Here is a 20,907-nt window from a genome sequence, read left to right as displayed (position 1 = left end):
TCCTACAGCCTGAACCACAGAAAGTCCTCTCTATGGAATCAAAGGTAGACTAAAGATCAATAAATGTTGTGAAAACTCAAACTGTTTTTAATCACTTTCTTTGTTGGAAGAAACAGAGTACAGCAATGGTCAAGATTAGAAAAGCTGTGACCAAAGCATGCTATCCCTCACATGGATGATAATGTGAGGGGCACAGATCTGCAACTTGTTGAAAAGCTAGCAGATTTTTCTTAGGAGCTATCTAATCAAATAATAAGTCAATAATTAGGAAAAATTAGAGGAATACACTTTATGAAAACAGGATAGATTACACAAAGCATCACTGAATGAAATCCATTGTGCTTACCTTATAGACTAAAAAGCTTGAGTAATTTATTCAAGGTTAAGTAAATGCAAGAGTTGGAACTTACACATAGATACTCTGAAATCTATTTGTTGCACTAAGCTGTCTATTGAACGGATACTAATGAATAAGACAAAGGAATAATACTTCCATTGTTCTTGAACTGTATACTATGAGCACATTTATTCTGAATTACTGCAAGAAGATTAACCAATTTTTGAAGAGGACAAATACACGAACAATTTACACAAGCAGAAATATAAATATCAATGAATATGAAAAAATATTTATTACGGGTGGTGCCTGTGGTTCAAAGCAGTGGGGCGCCAGCCCCAATATGCCAGAGGTGGTGGGTTCAAACCCAGCCCCGACCAAAAAGCTGCAAAGAAAAAAAAAATTATTACTTTGGTTGTAATCAAAGAAGTGTAAATTTAAATTGAGATACCATTTTTGGTCTATTAAATTGGCACAGATTACAAAAACACCCACTATGACTAGAGTGTGAGGAACTGAGTCTACTCGTACACTGTTGCTAGGAATACACACTAGTTTAACTTTTCAGTAGGGCAATGTGGTACAATGTATCAGAAATCCTAAATATAAAACATACCATATGACCCAAAAAATGCAATTCTAGGAAAGTATGCTGTACATATATTTGGACATTTGCAGTGAGCATCACTGTATGCTCTCTTTTATAACTATGAAAAACTGGCAATAACCAATAACCAAATCCTAAGAGATAAAATTATAAAGCATTTAAAGACTAAGGTTACAGACAGCAATTCAGATTACAAATTTTAATCCATCAGGCCAGGCACGGTGGTTCATGCCTGTAATCCTAGCACTCTGGGAGGCAAAGGCGAGTGGATCACTTGAAGTCAGGAGTTCAAGACCAGCCCGAATAAGAGCAAGACTCCATCTCTACTAAAAATAGAAAAAAACTAGCAAGGGATCATGGCAGGTACCTGTAGTCCCAGCTACTCAGATGGCTGAGGCAAAAGGATTGCTTGAACCTAAGAGTTTGAGGCTGATGTGAGCTATGAAGCCACAGCACTCTACCAGGGTAACAGAGTCAGACTGTCTCAAAAAAAATTTTTTTTGCTTTTAATCCATCAGACATATGACTGAATTTACATAGGGCAGTATATTTCAGTGCCTTTCAATCCAGTATACATCACACGATCAACTATGAATATAAAGAGTTAAGAATTCTCTGTGTGTGTGTCTAGCATCCAGAAATAGACCAACAGTTCTATAGAAGATAGACCAGAAACAGTTCAAAGAGAAATGCAAATGATGTTTACCCATAAGAAAGCTCAATCACATTCCTAATAGTAAAGAGACACTGAGATAACATTCCTCACCTACCAGAGTGACAAATATCCAACCAATCATTTGACCTCCTACCTTGTTAGCAAGGCACTTCTATTACATGGTAGGTGAATCACAAAATGGCACACCTCTAAACAGACGAATTTCAAAATATACCAGCAACAACTACAAAGTTACATATACATTTACCTTTTACCCTAGCGACTTCTATTACATTTAATAGAAATCTCCCTTAAAGATACACTATCAAAATTATGTATGCACAAACTACCATTTGCAGAACTATTTGTAACAGCAATAGAATGGTAACAATAGTGGACTGATAAATCTATCTAGTGGGGTATAAGCAGTTAGTAAGAATTAACGTACTTTTCCATGTAAAATGCACATCTTTTTCTCCAAAATTTCGAGGGAAAAATAAGGGTGCACATTATACATGGGTAGTACTAATTACATTATCTATACAAATGTTTTAAATTTTCTTATTTATGCTTAAGATTAAAAGTGTAACTCTAGGAGGCGGCACAGGTGGTTCAGTGGGTAGAGCACCAGCCCCATATGCCGAGGATGGCGGGTTCAAAGCTGGCCCCGGCCAAACTGCAACAACAACAAAAAGAAAATAGCCAGGCGTTGTAGCGGGTGCCTATAGTCCCAGCAACTCGGGAGGCTGAGGCAAGAGAACCACCTAAGCCCAGGAGGTGGAGGTTGCTGTGAGCAGTGTGACACCAAGGCACTCTACCAAGGGCGATAAAGTGAGACTCTGTCTCAAAAAAAAAAAAAAGGTGTAACTCTAGAAAGCAATGATATCCATATGCAAAATAATACCCTGGAATACAATAATCAGTTTTGTTGAACTTACAACAAACTTGCAATGAAAGCATTTTCAGCCAGGAAGAGCTATGTATTTCTCTTTGTATACTTTAAGCAGGAGCTAGCAATCTAGCTGATATTTTTACAAAAAATTATTGGAGAATCCCTTGGAAAATGTCAAAATGGTTTTCATATACACTGAAAGCTTTAAGCTAACAGTTACTAACTAAAGAATATGGCAACAGAGCTGCTGAGACGCTTCAGACCTTCTCCCACAGAGTGTTGTCAGATTGTGGAGACAATAGGAAGAAAATCTTGAGATGCCAAGACAGAAGGTGGCAATGCAAGGAAAACCTCCAAAGTAGCCAGAGGTGGAAAGGAGGTAAAGACCAGGATTCTAGAGCAGCGGAAAACTGGAATCTCTGTTTTGACCAAGATGATACAAGATGAGGGGGGTAAAAGAACTGCATGAGAAAAGAACACTGATTTCTCAGAAACACCTAAATGGTGCTTTAACTTTATGAAGAGAGAAGGTTTGAATATGAGGACATGAACAAAACTTGCCCCAAAACTTCAGCAAGCCCATGAATCAAGTTTTGGAATTCCATTCTTCTGTTATCAATCTTCAAAAGACTTACAACTTTAAGTTGTCCCAATTTGCCAAAATGGAGGAGGTCCTACCCACATTTCATATGCCATCCCACAGAACTGTGGACATCAGAGGAGCAAAGACCTTGGTCACTGAAACTAATGGACATGAGAAAACATATTCTACTGTTGTTCTAGCCGGTTGTGCATATTACCTATGATTGTCTTTAAAAGAAAAACATTTCTGAAAGGAAAGATTCCTAGTGGAGTTATTACCCACATGCATGAAAAAGGAGGGATGAATGAAGAAGGCATGAAAATCTAGTTTACGAAGTCTGGTCACAAAGGCCTGGAGGATTACTTAAAACCTGCCTTGCTTGTTTTTGATCACTTCAAAGCCAGGTTACACAGAGTACAAAAGCAATCACAAAGAACCTGAAAATCTAACTTGCTGTGATACCTAGCAGGATAACCAGCCAACTGCAACCTCTTGATATACCAGTAAACAGGCTCTTGAAGGCCCTAATGAAGAAAAAGTAGATGGGAGTCAGCTGGTAGTGATTTAACCCCAACAGGCAGAATCAAGAAGCATCCATCCTCTCAAGATTATATCAAGAAGGAAGTGGTTTTAACAAATGCAGTATCAGCAATGCTAAGGATGGAAGCAAGGACAATGAATTTACCAGGATGAGGAAAGGGACTTTTCAGAAGTCACCTCTAATGTAAAAGTGAAAGTTGAAGAAGACTATACTTCTTGTTTTTGGAGACAGGGTCTCACTCTGTTGCTCTGGGTAGAGTGCTATGGCATCATCCTTCACAGCAACCTCAAATTCTTGGGCTCAAGCAATCCCCTTACCTCAGCCTCTTGAGTAGCTGGGAATATAAGCCCCCACCACAACACTTGGTTACTTCTTTTTTCTATTTTTAGTAGAGACAAGTTCTCGCTCTTGCTTAGACTGGTCTGGAGCTCCTAAATTCCAGCAATCTACCCCCGTTGGCCTCCCAGGATGCCAGGATTACATGCGTGAACCACCATGCCAGGTCAAGAAGATACTTCTGATACTGACAGTGACAGAGTGCTCTTGGCCTTCTACAATGAGGAAATATTTTATATTTTTTACTGGTACACAGAATTTCCTGTACCATAATAGGAGATTTTTTTCCTAAAAGTTTGGGTCAAAAATGTGGGTGTGCATTATGGCATTTATAATATTTGCATATTTGGCCTGAAATACTTCTATTCTTACCTCTAAACTAAATTTTTAAGAAACAATGAAGAATAATATGCCACAATTTAATCAAAGAGGAAAGAGAGACAAATATATACATACATAAATACAAATAGTTTGCATATTTAGAGAACAAGGGTCAAAAATGGAAAAAAATTTTTAAACAAATTTTCCTAAATTAGGACAGAGATAAGACAATATAAAAGACGGACAGAAATTAGACCTATCTAAACAGTTTGCTTTAGAGATTTGGCTTTGGAAGCAGCAAATTTTAAACAACTGTAAAATAAAAGATAAATTTCTAAAAACTAAAGATTAAAAGATAAATGAATGAACCTAATAATATATATTGACCTAATAATTAAGACCACATAAACTGAATTACAAATTTACAGGAAACACAAGGAACAGAGAAACATAAAACCACACAAATAAGTATATAATATCCAGAATGTGGGAAATTCTACAAGACAGAGGATCCAGATTCCTAGATAAATTATAAGGGAAAAAAGTATGAGATGAAGAGGGAACCTACAGGTTTAAAAAGTACTTTAAGGAACATATGAACTAATTGGAATGTATGGATTTTATAGTCTCTGCTTTGAATAATCAATCTATTAAAAATGAAAGAATTTGCATATATTATTGGCATAAATGTCTAAAACTGACATCTCTGAATTCTACTGTTCTTATTTTAAGTTACTTATGAAGATTAATGTTTACTTGGCTCTCTAAATTTACTAAGCTCCTTATACAAAGTTTTCTTGGCTTCCTACATATATTGAACAAACCAGGAACAATAATGGAAAAAGCTTTAACTGTTCAGGTACAAGACAATTAGGGCTAGTAGAAAACCTATTATCTATAAACATAATTATCAAAAGATTAAGAAGAAAGTATCTTCAGTAAAGCAACAGGAATATAGTGCTTTAAATCTCTGAATCACAGAAGTGACTGAGGATACGTAACACAACTTCAATCCAATTTATTCACCTTGTCTTACCTTTTCCAAACTCATTTACAGAACCAATGCAGGAAAACAACACCAAGAAATTATTACTCTGAGAAAATGATTACTTTCAACCTTGAATAAAGCTATCTGTGATAGAAAAATAAGCAGAAAAGGTCAAATTTTTAAATATATTATTTATTTTATTCAAATATATAGGAAAACTCAGGGGAAAAGTTATCACATTAAGCTTTTGTGTTTGGCTATACATACATTCAGAAAAGCTTTTTAGAAATGGAGTGATAAGTTCCGAAATGCTTTTGAAATCAGAGAGAGATAGCTGCTTGCCTCCAAAAGCTTAGGATTATGTTTCAGCTGTCACCTTATGACAACCACTAAGCTTGAGTAGGTCTAGTTCTTTAGGACTGAAATATAAAGTGTCTAGAGAAAATATTATAGTAAGAGAACACATGGAATTTTAGAGCAAGCTATTTAAGGAAAGAATGATTACCTCAGCTAAGTGGGAACTTGGGTTTTCTGTGGCTGTATGTGGGAAGGAATAAACTTGTGATCTGAAAGAGTTGGAGGAGGTGGAAGAAAGTACATTGGAGAGGAAAGAGGACAAATTATTAGACAGGTGGGATACTGTCTGGAATAAGCAGGTTCCATTAGTAGTATAAACACCTCAAAGGCAAGCAACTCAAAGTTGCAATTAGACAGAATAGATGATTCATAAATATTCACTAACTAGTATGTGATTATTAAAACTAGGCAAACAGTGTATTTAAACAAATCTAGCTTGACCTGTAATTCTGGTTTATTAAACCTTTACTGGGGCTTTATTTTCCAACAAATTCCAGATATTCTCTACATCTTCTAGGTTCTATTTATTTACACTTGCATAGAAAGATAAATATACAAAATACTAACACTACTAGATTTTGGTTAAATCTAGACTTTATTTGGAAGAAAATCTCATGTATTTAAAAGGATTGGCAGATATCCCATAAAAAGCATGAGTTTTTTGAAAATAGAGTCTTTCTCCTTCTTAAACTTAGCTCTCAAAAACCAAACATACTTCAGGAAAGTGCATCAGATGGAGCTTACCTACTCGGTATCTCAACTTTTCTTTCCAGTGTCTTAAGATTTTTGCTCTTGTGCTTTTTGATAACCTAAAAGTAATTTCTAGCACACAGTTCATAATTCAAGCCAGTTTACAGTTAAGGAAAAGATTAGTATTTAGTGTCCTTAAGGAGATAGTGGTCTCTAGTAATAGTATTATCCCAACACTTTTTAAAGGGGAAAAAAATGAGTGTGTAATGAAATCACCAAGAAACAGCACTGTACCGAGTATTTTCTTCTCGATGGAAGTCATTCACTGTTGAATACTTGTAAGAATTGACAATAAGACATTCAATCACTCAATATTACCATGTTTACAAGCAAATTTTAATTTTCAAAAGTATTTTCACATTCCATTTAAGTATTTTTAGTGCTTTTCCTGAAAAGGTCCAAGTGAGATAAGAAGAGAGAGAGGAGAGATAAGAGAGGAAAGGAATTATTTCAAACACAAATATTGCAAATTTAATGTGATAGTTGTGGAATAAAAACTGTAAATCAAGAAACCTCTTCCTAATCCCAGTTTTCCTTGTAACCTGCTTAATGATTTTTTATGAGCCATTTAACTGTTTCTTAAATTGTACAGAAAGTAGTTCTTAATAATATTGCTCTTAAATTTAAATTTATAAAATTCCATTACAATTATTTTCAACTACTGTATTATAGTAACAGCCCAATTAAATGTACATGTGCCTCATTTTGCCATATGGATTTAGTTCTTCACTTTTGTCTCAATTTGACCTGAAGCCTGGATCACTTAGCTTGCACACTCAAGATGTACGTTAGAGGAAAAGAGACTAGGGATGGAATGACGCCGGGTAGATTAGGCAGTTAAGGAGTAAGTGTTTTTGTATGCAGAAAACCTGGTCATTCCCAAATCAGGAGCACTGAAGAAGAAACCTGCTTCAGTGAAGGGTTTGGAGGAATAGGATGTAACAAGATTTGAGAAAGCTCCAGAGCCAAGGCTGTCCGGTAATCACACCTCCACCCTTTAAACCCTTATTCCCCAGTGGACACCAAACTAGTCTCCAGTTCCGGGTTCCCAACCAATAGCATCAAGCCACAACAGAGGGATCTGCCAAGCCGGGCACCGATTCAGGGTTCCAGAATGAGAGTCACACGACCCCTGCACCTGTTGGCCCCACACCCTTTCCCTGAAGAGGGGTAAGAGATAACACTAGATCTATCCTTGGTCCTTTCCGATTCAAGGTATCCCTAGGTCCATTAACTCTCAAAATTGAAACCACCAAAATTGCTCCCTCCAGGAGCAAGGGAAAGCTCCCCGGCTGTGATCCTTCCACGTATCACTTCCCCAGGCTAATTATCCAGCTTACATGTCTCAACCCCCGACCGTGCTTTCTCTGGCCCTGGGTATCCCGGGCCTGGAAGCGAACAGATGGATGGTGGGAGAAAGGCAGCGAAGGAATAAAAACTGTATTTCTTCACTGCGAGAAGAAAGGGTAGGAAAGCAGGGGCGGTAGTGCTCCCGCTTGGCGAAGGTGGGAGGCTATTCGTGCGTCCACCGAAGGGTCTGTCATTCCCTCACTCACTCACCAGGAGCAGCAGGGAGCATCTGAGGTCGGGTAAGGATAGGAAGACGGCAGGATTCATGGTAACGCTGGGGTCCGCGGCAGGGACAGGCTTTGGCAGCTGGGACTGGGCTGGGTTAGGTTGGGATAGGAAAGGGCTGGGCTCCAGGAGCCGGCGCGGCGGAGGATTCTCCGGGCAGCGGCACCTCGCCCTCTCGACCCGGGCTCCAGCGGCGAACACCCGGGACAACTTCCAGAGAGGCCTCGCACACCCTCACTTCCGGGTCCTTCTTATCGCGGGGCATTTCGGGAAATGTAGTCCTACACTACCCTCACCTAATACATCATCGGAGATCTAGAACTCCCTTTCCCATCAGGCGCTTGGCTCAGGCCCACCGAGAGCTCTCCGCGCGAAGCCTTGTGGGATAAAAAGGGCGGAGGGCGGGTGTATAGCCGGGCTTCAGCGGGCGGGAACTACAATTCCCAGAGGACTGTGCGGCCGAGCGCCTTGGGGTGTCTTCTGGGGCCCTCCGCTAGCTTCTGCGCCTTGGAGGCTCACCCAGCTGGGTATAGTGTACTGGCTTGGCAGGAGGGGCGGCCTGGGTGCGGGTCGTGCCTCCCGGAGCCGCCCCCGGGACGTCAGTCCTGGAGGAGGCGAGGGTGAGTAGGAAGCGGCCTGGCTGGGGAGGCTCGGATCGATCAGTCTGCGCCGCCTTGGCCCCTGCCGCGGACTCACGGCCTTCCTGGCCTGGGCTGTGGCCTGAGCCTCCATCATTGGCCTCCTCTCCTGCTGCCTGTCCTTTCTGCCCTAATTCCGGCATTATAAGGCATTATTAAGTCGGAACCACCTGCAGGACCTCGGTTGAATGAGGCAATGACTGACTTATCCCTAGTTGTCTCTGAGGGCTCGTGTTAGGAATAGATAAGGGATGGGAAAGCACTTGTAAAATGGAAAGCTCAATGCGAGAGTGATTGCTCCTAATTAGTGGATCACTCCTACGGGATAATTACGAAATTCTTAGCCAAGCAGTTGAGAATCTTAACCTAGCCTCAGATAGCTCTCCAGCATCTTCTGTAAACACTCAGCCAGGTATGCGCGCCCATACGTAGTCAATATTAGGTACCCAGGAGGCACACTAGGCGCTTTTGTGGTTCTCCCTACCGCCTGCCTTTGTTCAAGCTTTCTTGCTGCTTAGAATGGCCTTACTCCCTTCTCTTTCCGGAATGCCATCTTAAATGTCATTATCTTTGAGAACTTCCCCAACAGCCAACCCTTTAGTCCTAATCAGAATTACTCTTTCTTTGTGTGTAACTGCAACACCACTAGTTATGTACAGTTATAATTTCTTAGTTTTATTACACGAGCTTGTTCTATAATTAAGATGATAACTTTAATAGCACATTAAGAAAGTGGTTTTGAATTCATTCATAAAAAATGATTTACAAAAAGGGGTGCTAAAAAATACATTTGTGTTAAAAAGTACTCCAGAAAATGGCTTTCCCAGTGTGACAAAATTAGTGGCAGAGCCAATAGTCTTACTAAGTTCCCCCACTTAGTCCAGTGCTCTTATCTATACCATTTATCTAAATCTCTGACAGAGCCCCAGTGTAGTTGAAATGGGAAATTTAAAAAGAGGGAGGACTCACAAGTATGAATTCATTATTCTAAGAAATTAACTTTGGTCCTGCTCACCCTCTGGACTTAGCACTCATCCTGTGACCTTTTATTCAACAAACATTTACTAAGCACTAACTATATACCTGTTACTGTAGTAAGTGCTAAGAATTAGGAGGTGAAATATATATGTGTATCTATACGTATATATGACAGATCTAATTTTCAGTATATTTTTTGAAGGGTATAAAGAACTTTTTGTGATTCTCAGGTGCCTAAAACTCTGAACGTTTAGAATCTAAAGTGACAGGTCTCAAGGGTTCAGAAGAGTGCCTAACACCTAGTTAGCACTCAGTTTGTTGAATGAATGTGATTCACCCTTTTCATTTTTCATATTTTATAGAAACCAAGAGAGCTAAGGTAACCTAATGACACATTGCTTATCTTTAACCTAACAAGGACTAGAACCCAAGAGCAATTACTGCTCTACCATGCTTCTACCTCCACCTCTGTTTTGTAGCTTCTCCCAAGTGATTTTAATATATGCATATGACAGTGGTTCTTTTGACGTGACAGATATTCTCAGACATGACAGAAATCTGACAGACCCACCTCCATATATTCTGCTAGCATGTTAACTCAATTTTTGTTTTGTCAAAATAAAGACATGAAGAACTGACCTTTACCATATTTTAGAAAATAAGTTCTTTCTAAGGCAGAATTTGAACCAACAATCCTTGTCAATGACAAGGTTTTGTGTCAATGGCACAAGTACTGATTCATCAGTTATGATAAATTTATCTTACAAAACTCCCAAATCCCCAGGGATCACAGACATTGGAGAGACATATTTTTTGCTGAAATCAGAAGAGGACTCGCCTACCCTAATAGCACCAATGAACTGGAGTTAATTTAAGAGCTCTCCCTTTAGATAAGTAGATATGCTCCAATTTGCCATGGTCCCGTTACTCCTGACATTTCTTACATTTGTTACCTCCCTGGTCTTTGCAGGCATTCAACTTTGGGACTTTGATATAGCATTTTAGGGGGAAGGATATTTAAGAGAAATATGCAAATAGGCCTTTCTTCTTCCTTCAGATGCTTGAATTCTTACTGCATCTCTGCCATAGTCCATCCTCTGCTTAAACATGCTTATGATAGGGAACTCACTCACTATTCCTGTGCAGCTGATGCATTTCTAAAAGGTTCTAACAAGCTGCATGAGACTACCAATCAGAAAAAAATTTTCCTTAATGCAAAAGGTTAATCTAGCCAGGCATGGTGCCTCACACTTGTAATCCTAGCACTTTGAGAGGCCAAGATGGGTAGACTACTTGAACTCAGGAGTTTGAGACCAGCCTAAGCAAGAGTGAGAACCTGTCTACTAAATTTAGAAAAACTAGTTAGTGTGGTGGTAGGCATCTATAGTACCAGCTACTGGGGAGGCTGAGGCAAAAGGATCGCTTGAACCTAGGAGTTTGAGGTTGCTGTGAGCTGTGACATCATGGTACTCTACCCAGGGCCAACAGAGTGAGACTCTGTCTCAAAAGAAAGAAAAAGAAATAAGGTTAATCCTAATGATACATTGTTCCAAGTGAGATCCTCATGTCAAGATCTCAAGCTAGGTATATTTTCCTGGTCAGCCAAGGAAAGAACAAAGAAAATTTTCATCTTTTGTGGACATGAGGGAAAGAACTAGGACCTTTCACTTAACTCTTTAATTAATTTTGACTTGACGGTTAGGTTTACATAATACCCTTCTTGTGGTTTCATCCTTAGCTTTATTCTCAATATGAATTTTTTTTTTTGAGAGAGTCTCAAGCTGTCACCCTGAGTAGAGTACTGTGGTGTCACAGCTCACAGCAACCTCTAACTCTTGGGCTTAAGTGATTCTTTTGCCTCAGCCTCCCAAGTAACTGGGACTACAGGCACCTGCCACAATGCCCGGCTGTTTTATTATTGTTGTTGTTGTTGTTGCAGTTGTCATTGTTGTTTTATCTGGCTGGGGCCGGATTGGAACCCACCAGCCTCTGTGTATATGGCTGGCGCCCTACTCAGTGAGCTATGGGCACCACCCTCAATATGAATTCTAATGTTTAGTATTATATGTAGTCATATTATTTTTTTTTTACTTAGAAGTCACTGTGACTTTTGGATCCTGTGCCTAAGGTTAAATGTTGAGTATTTTTTTTTCCCCTTTAATTGCCCCTGAGAAGAGTCTTAGGAGCACCAAACCCTCTCATTTTACAGATTTGCAATATGTGCATAGGTCACCTAATTTCCCACATTATGGAAATTCTAGGACTAGGACTATAGGCTTTTTGAATCCTAGTCAGACATTTTTAGCAAATCATATTTAGAACATACCCACTTGAAACTGATGAGATGGGTTTTTTTGTTTGTTTGTATAAGGAAACAAGGTCTCCTTCTGTTGGCCATACTAAATTGCACTGACTCAGGCATAGCCCACTATAACCTCATATTCATGGGTTCAAGTGATCCTTCCACCTCAGCTTCCCAAGTAGCTGGGACTATAGGAATATACCATCATGCCCTGCTTTAAATTTTTTTTAGAGATACCATCTAGCTATGTTGCCTTGGCTGGTCTTAAACTCCTGGCTTCAAGTAATCCTCTCACCTTAGCCTCCGAAAGTCCTGGGATTATAGGCATAAACCACCACCACCCCTAACCTGTTGAAACAGGTTTTAAAATGTTTCCTGCATATGCTCATTGTCTGAATCATTGTTTCAGGTTGCTTCAGTTGGTGAGAAGACTATGAACAGGTCAGAGAACTTGCTCTTTACTGGCTCCTCATTAGCATCTCAAGTTCATGCTGCTGCGGTTAACGGAGATAAGGGTGCTCTGCAGAGGCTCATCGTAGGTAAGCAGTCCCCTTAAATACACAAGCTTTAAAGCAGTTCTTTCCTAAGGAAGTTTTAATTTGCATCTTAGTTTTAATTTGTATTGTACTCATAGATTTTAGTAGAAATATGTATTGTTATTTATATTTTCTTCCAAAACTTGGACAAGAAAGAAACTAAGTCTTGAACCTTAAAAATATGGTTTGGGGGGTGGGGGAGAGAATGGGTGGAGGGAAAGTAAGGTGGGACCACACCTACAGTGCATCTTACAAGGGTACGTGTGAATTTACTAAGTGTAGAATATAAATGTCTTAACACAATAACTAAGAAAATGTCGTGAAGGCTATGTTAACCAGTTTGATGAAAACATTCCAAATTGCATATAAAACCAGCACATTGTTCTCCATGATTGCATTAATGTACACAGCTATGATTTAATAAAAAAATAATAAAAATATGGATTAGGTGCAAACTACTTGAGAAATTTCTGTGTATTTAGCACTGAATAGAAATGTATATTCTAAGGTGCTAAGGGAGTTAATTTATCTTTTTACATGCAGTAATAGACATGTGGAATGAGAGAGTGGATAATCATCTTTTTTCATTTAATATACACTCAATGTACTAAGGCTTGCAAATAGCTTAACTTTTAATGATTTAAAATTGGTTCACATTGATTCAATGTTTTCCTTATCATTTGTATGCATGAATGATATATAGTGGTCCAGTGTTGAAGTTTTAGAACAGTGGTTTTCCACCTTCCTCATGCCGTGGCCCTTTAATACAGTTCCTGTGGGTTGCGACCCACAGGTTGAGAACCGCTGTTCTAGAAGGAGAAAATAAAGTGTATAGGGGAGAGACATTATTCACAACAGGATGGCTAAGAATTTCCCAGACTTGTAAAGACCACAAATCTACATATTCACAAGTCCCAAGTCCCAAAGAAAAAATAAAAATGTATATTATTTGTAATCTTTATACACACCAGTGTCTTACTTTTTCCTCCCTATTCAGCTCTAATTCCATGGTGTATTATTAAAATCTTTGTCTTGGAAAAAAATCCCTTTTTTCTCACCTTCTATTTCACCTGGCTGTTGCCATCCCAACTCTGGATGGTTGTATGTATGTACTCCTGACAACTCCTGAGCAGTTGAACCCAATTAAAAGATCGATATCTCACCAAATTAATGTTCCCCACTTCAGATAGACACTCAGCATCTACTGTTGCTCACACCTCATTTCTCCATAATGAATGCTTCCCACCTTCTCCCTCTACCAAAGCCTCTGACTTTGACTGCCATTTCCCCCTCCCTACCTTCTCATTAATGCATTATGCTTCTCGGAGAAAAAGAAAACAATGAGTATCTTTCAGCATGGTATCTGCAAATCTACCTACATCTATACTCATCTTCTTTTCTCTTCCTGCTGAGACAGAGCCAAGCTCTCTCTGTATGTCAAAGGCCAGTTCTTGTACACATACTCTGTATTCTGTCCCCTCCAATCTTCTCAAAGACCTTGATCCTTTTATCCCCTGTGATTACTACATCTTTAACCTTTTCTTCTATTCTAAATTCTTCCCATCAACATTTAAACATTCTCTGTTTTCTCCATTATTTACAAATTTCTTCCCTGTTTCTTCATCCCCCTCTAAGTTTTGCCATCTTGCTTAACCTTCTCTCACAACTGCATTAGTGCACAGGCTACACTGCTGCAACCATGACTTAAGTAAGATAGACATGTATTTCATTCTCATAACAGTACCCACATGCATGGCCAGTATGGGTTGGATACATATCTCTGCTTCACAAAACCATCCAGGTATGTTGCTAGGGCTTGGCTCTGCCATTCTCAACATATGGCTTCCATGTCTAGGTCAAAGGCAGACTCTGTGATCATAGCCCAGTCAGCAGAAAGGGGAAAGAAAAGAGTGCAGAGAAAGTCATTTTTCAATAAGGAGGTGGACTGGACAGCAGAGGACAAAAGGAACTTTAAAAAAAGTCCCTGGCCCCTAAAAAGAGATGGAGACTTTACCTCTTTTATGTTTACATGGATGAAGCTGGAACATATTCCTCTTAGCAAAGTATCTCAAGAATGGAAAAAAAAAGTATCCAATGTACTCAGCCCTAATATGAAACCAATTTATAAACACCCACACTTCCATATGAAAGCTATAACCCAAATACAGCCGAAGGATGGGTAGAGGGAGGGTAATTGTTGGGACCACACCTATTGTGCATTTTACAAGGGTACATGTTAAATTTACTAAGTGTAGAATACAAATGTCTTAACACAATAAACTAAGAAAATGAGATAAAGGCTATGTTAACCAGTTTGATGAAAGTATTTCAAGTTGTATATAAAACCATCACATTGTACCCCATAATTGCATTAATGTACACAGCTATAATTTAATAGAAAAAAAATTAACAAAAAAAAAAAAAGAAGAAAGTCCCTGGATGGTGTCATACCAAGCTAAAACTCAGGGTGCTCAATTTCTGAAAAGAAGAATGGGGGAATGGATGGAGGAAGCAGTTATCACTCTCTGCCACCCAAACCAAGCTTCTTGAACCATCTGCACCTGTTAACCCCTCAATCCACTATTTTGTTAAAAGAAAACAAAACGTACTTCCTTTATTTGAAATATACACAATGCATACAATGTATGTGTACCTTTGACAAATAAACATAAAGCAAATATCAATGGATATATATTATCCACTGATTATCCATTAGTTATCCAAAATAATATAAAGCAAATATCTTCCACCTAGGTCAAGAAACAGCACATTATTAGTACCCATAGAAATCTTTAATGTATCCTTCCCTCCCCATTATAGTAATTTGCTATCTTGATTTTTGTAATAATCATTACATTGTAGTTTTATCACATAAGTATACATTCTTAAACAAAAGTATACATCCTTAAAAAAAAGTTAAATTTTACCTTTTTTGAACTTTTTTTGCTAAATGTTCCACATTTGACTTGAACTGAAAAATGAATGTAGAGGTAGGTTATTTTCCTGCCCAACTCTTTAATTCCTTCCCATTATACTTGGAACCTAATTTAAAAACCTACATGTACTTTCACCTTTCACCATTCTCTTTCTAGAAAAACTTGTTTTCTTTCAGCGTTTCAAACCTGCCACACCATTTCTCATCTCAGGGCTTTGCCTGAAATGCTGTTCTCCCCTTTGTGTGTCTGACTAACTCTTAGTCATCCTTCAGGTCTCAGCTTTAAGGGCAAGTCTACAAAGAGGCCTCCTCTAACCATCCCATCTCAGTTATGTATGTTCCCTGTATTCACTCTTGCACTTGGTTATTTGTCTCCAGGCCAGGCGCAGTGGTTCACACCTGTAATCCTAGCACTCTGGAAGGCTGAGGTGCATGGATTGCTTGAGCTCATGAGTTTGAGACCAGCCCGAGCAAAAAAAATAAAAGCACAACCTCTTTTCTACTAAAAATAGAAAAACTGAGGCAAGAGGATCGCTTCAGCCCAAGAGTTGGAGGTTGCTGTGAGCTATAACGCCACAGCATTCTACCCAGGGTGGCAGCTTGACACTGCGTCTCAAAAAAAAAAAATTTGGTGAAGGAATGCATAAATATTATAGTCATTCTTTAAGTATCTTTATTCCCAAGTAGTTTATAATCATCTTGAGGGCAAGGACTAAAAATGTATTGTATTGAATTAAATTGAATTGAGCAACGGGTTGGGACTAAATCCATGACGAAAAGAAATTGTTTATGTCAGAGTACCTCAAGGAAAAGCATCACATAAAATGAATTCTTTATTATTTTTTTCATAATACATGTGATTTTTATTTAGTGAACACAGTATTTGCAAGCGTTTTGAGAGTCATATACCACCCATCCTATTGTTCACTTTACAACCAAATATCTGATACAGGATATTTCTCCATGCAAGTTATGGGAGTGTATACACTGAATAACAACACTCCAGAAATTAATATATACATTATTTACATATTACTGAATTTACTGTAAATAGAAATGTTCTCTAAGAAAAAATAAGAAAATGAGGAATCACAACTTAGTTTCTTTCTTTTTTTTTTTTTTCCACAACTTGGTTTCTGGTCTACAACAGACCTAACTTCTCAACAAAGCACATCTGTGTAGATATACGCATTTGTCAGTTTTAAAATATGCATTGCTTTATATGAGGCATTAAGTGCTGCTTTATCTATAAATAGCTCCTATTTTGACCCAGTTTGGTGCCACATTAAACTACCCCCAAACATTCTGTGGCCCTGAAGACGTTGCATGTCTAGGTCCAGAGTTAGTCCAATAAAACCACAGATGTTAACCAGGGCCTGACAAGACAGGCTGGAGGGGCTGTGGAAGCTACCTTCTTCCATCCAGGGGTCCTCTTCACTGCCTACTGTTCTTTGTCTCTGGAGGAAAGTTTGTCTTTGGCCAGAGTTGGGACTGATAGTACAAGCACTATGCGTAGATATTGGGACGGGGAGGCGGCTGAACATGATGGATCATACTGAGGTTCAGGCAACAAAGCCACACCCACCCAACGAGAGGGGTCGTGACATAGCTATCCTGCTTCAGGGCAGCCTTGGTGGAGGCCAGCCCCACATGGTACCTGGATCAGGTGTGCCTGAGTTCACAGTGGGCATGATGGCTATGTGCCCTTTGTGTTAATAGTGACATAACAAAACCTGGAATTAGGTAATATGTAACATTCTTATGGCATGTTATCTGGACTCTAAGCACCATGGCCTTTTGCATGACTCCTGGGTGAAGCCTATTCACGGATGCCCACAGCAGAGAAACAAATTCATCATTAGGTGACTCCTTTCATGCTTAAAAAGACAAGACACCCAAAAGACAGAAGGCTCCACATCCCCAGGATTATACCTGGGTCAGATAGCCAGGAGAAAGCAAACTGTGTGCCCACATGAGAGGTTGCCAGAACAGGCACTAGGACTGGCCCTGGGTATGTGGGGCACTGCTAAAGCAGGCTGGTCATTGGTGTTTGGTCTGGGGGTCCAGGCAGAGTTTCTGTTTTCATGGAAGACTGGAGACCAGAATTGCATATATACCAGTCAGGCATCTCAAGAATGCTGACTTGTCTTTCTCAAAAACTAAAGTTTTAAATTTGAGGTATTAGTACAGTAACAATGCCTTAAAACTTGGGAATAAACAAACAAACAAAAAATTCAGTTTGATGCATGATGGAGAGTTACAGCCTTGGACCCTGTGGCACTCTAGTGTGACTTAAAGCTACACTAGGGTCAGCCACTTGGAGGCAGGGCCCAAGGCTGCTCCATCTCCCTACCAAGGCAACTTACAGGAATAGTTAGTTCTGCTATTTAGAATGGAAAATTGCACATACAGTCTGAGGTTCTGTCTCCTGGATTATCATTTTGACTGGAGTACAAAGGACCTCCACAGGCTGCACATTCAAGGTATGTATGCCTGCCCAGACAGAAGAGGGAGGAAATTCTGTGGGGAAAAGCCCTTGCATGCAAGGAGGGTCCTGTGTGTTACACAGGCATTGAGAGGTGGAAATAATGCTGCTGATAGAATGTGGCATGTGCCATCAGCCATCTCAGTCTGAGCATACAGCACCGCATCCAGCCTCGTTACATCTCTATGAGGGGCCAGATCCAGCCCACTGTCAGCAGATACGTACTGAGCACTTGCTACTGTAGGACTCAGCAACCTGATCACCTCCGGGACACAGCTTTCCAAGTTCCACCACTGATGTCTATTTAGGGCTCTAACTGTTCATAGAAACCCTACATGCCACACCTCTGCACGCTATGGCTCACTCTTTCTTGATAGCAGAGATCAAATCTATGACAACATAGTGAACTACAAGAGGAGTAAAATTGATTATTTCTAGTTACATGTCTATTCATTATATTAAGAAATCTGGTCAAATTATAAGGTCAATAAACATCTTGCCAAAGGTTTTAAACAGCAATGAATGTGGTCAAAATCTGGTCTTAACCATATGTTCATACAAACCATATGAAACTGCTGTTTGTGTGGATCAAAACCAGTCAAATACAGGCAGTTACGTGTGGTTCATGGACATTCTGTGTCCAGGGAAAAAGCTCAGTTTCCTAGGATTCAGCAGTTACAGGATGAGTACCCCCAAACCAATACACAAAAGTATTTGTGGGGCAAAAAAGTCTGAGTTGAGGCACACTGAAGCCTTCTTAGGACATGGGTGCCTTCTTTTCCAGAGTGGTCACCTGCCACTGCCTGGCCCCTCCCTAGCCCTGCACCAGCTTCTACCCAAGTGCAAGTGCCGCCACCCCCACCCCCGCCCTGCAACCTACCCTTTGGGTGCTGCATATATATATATATATATATTTTTTTTTTTTTTTCAGTGCACAGTATATACTTGTGTCCAGGAGTTAACTTTATAGCTGCCATTCTAAAAATACTGTTAGAAAGTATCTTTCAGCATAATTTCAGAATATAAAAAGGCATATAAAAGCTATAGTGCTATATATCTGAGAAAAAATTCTGAATAAAAAAACTGGTAACTTTTCCTTTCCTGTTTTGATATAAAACAGTGGCTTCTAGAACAGTTAACTGCTGCGAGTGAGCACGTTTGGCATTGTTCAAACAAGGCTCCCGCCTATGGAAATGGGCCCCATGTCTGCTGCAGGTTTTGTGACTGAACCACCAGGTGCTGCTGCTGAGAAAGCGGGGAGCACACTGGACACCTCCCACTGTGGGCACAGTCACAGGGAGGAAGTGCCCCCGCGAGCTCAAAGTGGACCCAGTTCCAGACCACAGCACAAGGCTTCAGGATATGTAGTTTGGGTCATGCGTGCTCATTCTGGAGAAGCTGCAAGCACCCACAGGACCACTCCTGGCCATGCCATCTCAGGGAGGCCTCCAGTCACTTTCTGCTCTGGGGGTTGGGTCTTTACTTCCACCTGCTTGAGCCAGGCAAGCTCTATTTCTTATTGGCAATCCTTCGTTTCCTTGTGGCCAGCATGTCATAGAAGGGACCCCTACTGATACTTGCCCTGATGGATTTCATCCACTCCTCCTTCTCAGGCCTGGGGCAGAGATCCGGTACACCACATGGTTCCTCCACCACGCAGCCATCAGCTTCCATTTCACAAGCTTTGATGACCTGCCCTTTGTGGCTTGGATTATAAAGCTCAAAACAGTAAGATTTCCTGGGGTCTTCCACTTCCCTGATGCTAAGATTTTCCAATGGGATGATTCCCCTGGGCTCCTTATCTGTAGTGTAGTCAAAATAATACAGGCAGTTATCTGTCAGGATGACCCAACTGGGCTTCCATGTCTTCACACGCCCTCCCAGCTTCAGGAGCCAGCCCTCCCGGTCGGGGTTGAAGAAGGTGTGTGTCAAGTCGTTCCCATCATCCTCTGGGATTTTAAATGGTTCATTCTTAATACTTTCATACAAATTTCCTTAGTAGCTCTTCAGGGAGGTCCCCGCCCTCATTGATACTGCAGTTCGTAGTTATGAACCGCTCTGCTGTGGGCTTGTCACGCACACTGTGGTTGTGCAGGCTGGTGTTGAGCACGATGATTGCAAACGACAGCACATAGCACGTGTCTGTGGACTGGAAGACCCCAGGGTTGCACAGGCGGTATGGAGAAGCGAAAGCCTCCCCCAAGCCTGAAGCTCCACGAGAACTGCCTTAAGGCTTGTACAAGGTTGAGATCAGCAAACTCATGGAGTTCCACAAAAGCTTGAAGAACTTTAATATTAAATTCATCCCTTTCCTCTAGATAGTCCCCAATGACAGTCTTATGTAGGCCTTCTCCTTTATAAAGGAACTGGGTGAAGTCTTCTGGGGAACTCTGTAGCAGGTCATTTTCTATTAGAAACTGAATTCCCTTTTGGGGATCCATGTTGAATTTCTTTCTTCCCACAGCTATTTGTTTGTTCCTTTGAGTAGTTTTCCTTTCCTCTACAGAAGTTAGATTGTCCATCTCTGTCATCACTTCTGCAATTTCATATTTCAGTCTCTCAATGTCATCAATAAGTTCCTTTTTTTGTTCCACGAATGTCTAGGAGTTCTCTCTCTTCTAATGAGAGGTCTTCAGGCACTGTGAACTGTTTCGGGGTTTTTGGACTTGGCACTCAGTTGAACTGCCTAGGGGAGAGCTTGAGCAGGAGTGCGGAGAACTTTGGGCGTGGTCTAGGGCCCCAGACTGAGCCGCTGAGCCGGACGGAGCTAATAGTATTCAGCTGTGAGCTGCAGGCAGCCATTGTGAGAGAACTGCTAATTCTTTATTATTTTAATAAAAAAATAAATTTTTTAGAAAACAAAATGTGCAGTGTGTTGTAAATTAAAAACACTTAAAATTATATGGCTCAGTCATACAAACCAATTAATAATGTGTTTCATTATGAAACTTGAAAACCTATAATCCTCTATCCCCAAAGAGCAAATCCTTGAAAACCAAAAGGTAGTCATGATGTGAAGCCAATGTCGAGCTGACAAATTTATGTATAAATTGGTTTCCTGTGTTTTCTGTCATCTTGTCTGAGGAACTCC

General features: G+C 40.1%; 2 protein-coding genes and 1 pseudogene across 8 annotated transcripts in view; 1 reads left to right on the top strand and 2 right to left on the bottom strand.

The window, feature by feature from the left end:
- The window catches only part of ERP44 (endoplasmic reticulum protein 44), a 97,473-nt gene extending 89,282 nt beyond the window's left edge, over positions 1-8,191 (bottom strand). Inside the window, exon 1 of the mRNA XM_053567580.1 lies at positions 7,928-8,191. Coding sequence (XP_053423555.1) covers positions 7,928-7,984 — 57 coding nt within the window. The 5' untranslated portion in view covers positions 7,985-8,191. The remainder of the gene's footprint in view (positions 1-7,927) is intronic.
- Positions 8,192-8,364: 173 nt separating this feature from the next.
- The window catches only part of INVS (inversin), a 214,831-nt gene continuing 202,288 nt past the window's right edge, over positions 8,365-20,907 (top strand). For 3 of the 7 annotated variants that reach the window (XM_053567537.1, XM_053567533.1, XM_053567538.1), the window contains exons 1-2: positions 8,365-8,562; positions 12,270-12,399. In XM_053567537.1, coding sequence (XP_053423512.1) covers positions 12,294-12,399 — 106 coding nt within the window. In that variant the 5' untranslated portion in view covers positions 8,365-8,562; positions 12,270-12,293. Of the gene's footprint in view, positions 8,563-8,768; positions 8,993-12,269; positions 12,400-20,907 lie in introns of those variants that run through there. The other 4 variants (XR_008375330.1, XR_008375335.1, XM_053567535.1 and 1 more) reach the window with 2 other exon arrangements.
- Positions 19,326-20,445, bottom strand: LOC128569484 (cytohesin-3-like; annotated as a pseudogene).

This window comes from Nycticebus coucang, chromosome 2, assembly GCF_027406575.1.
Source record: "Nycticebus coucang isolate mNycCou1 chromosome 2, mNycCou1.pri, whole genome shotgun sequence".
NCBI classification, from domain to species: domain Eukaryota; kingdom Metazoa; phylum Chordata; class Mammalia; order Primates; family Lorisidae; genus Nycticebus; species Nycticebus coucang.
The sequence above is the reverse complement of the archived record's forward strand: the minus strand, read 5'-3'. Positions and strand labels throughout refer to the sequence as shown.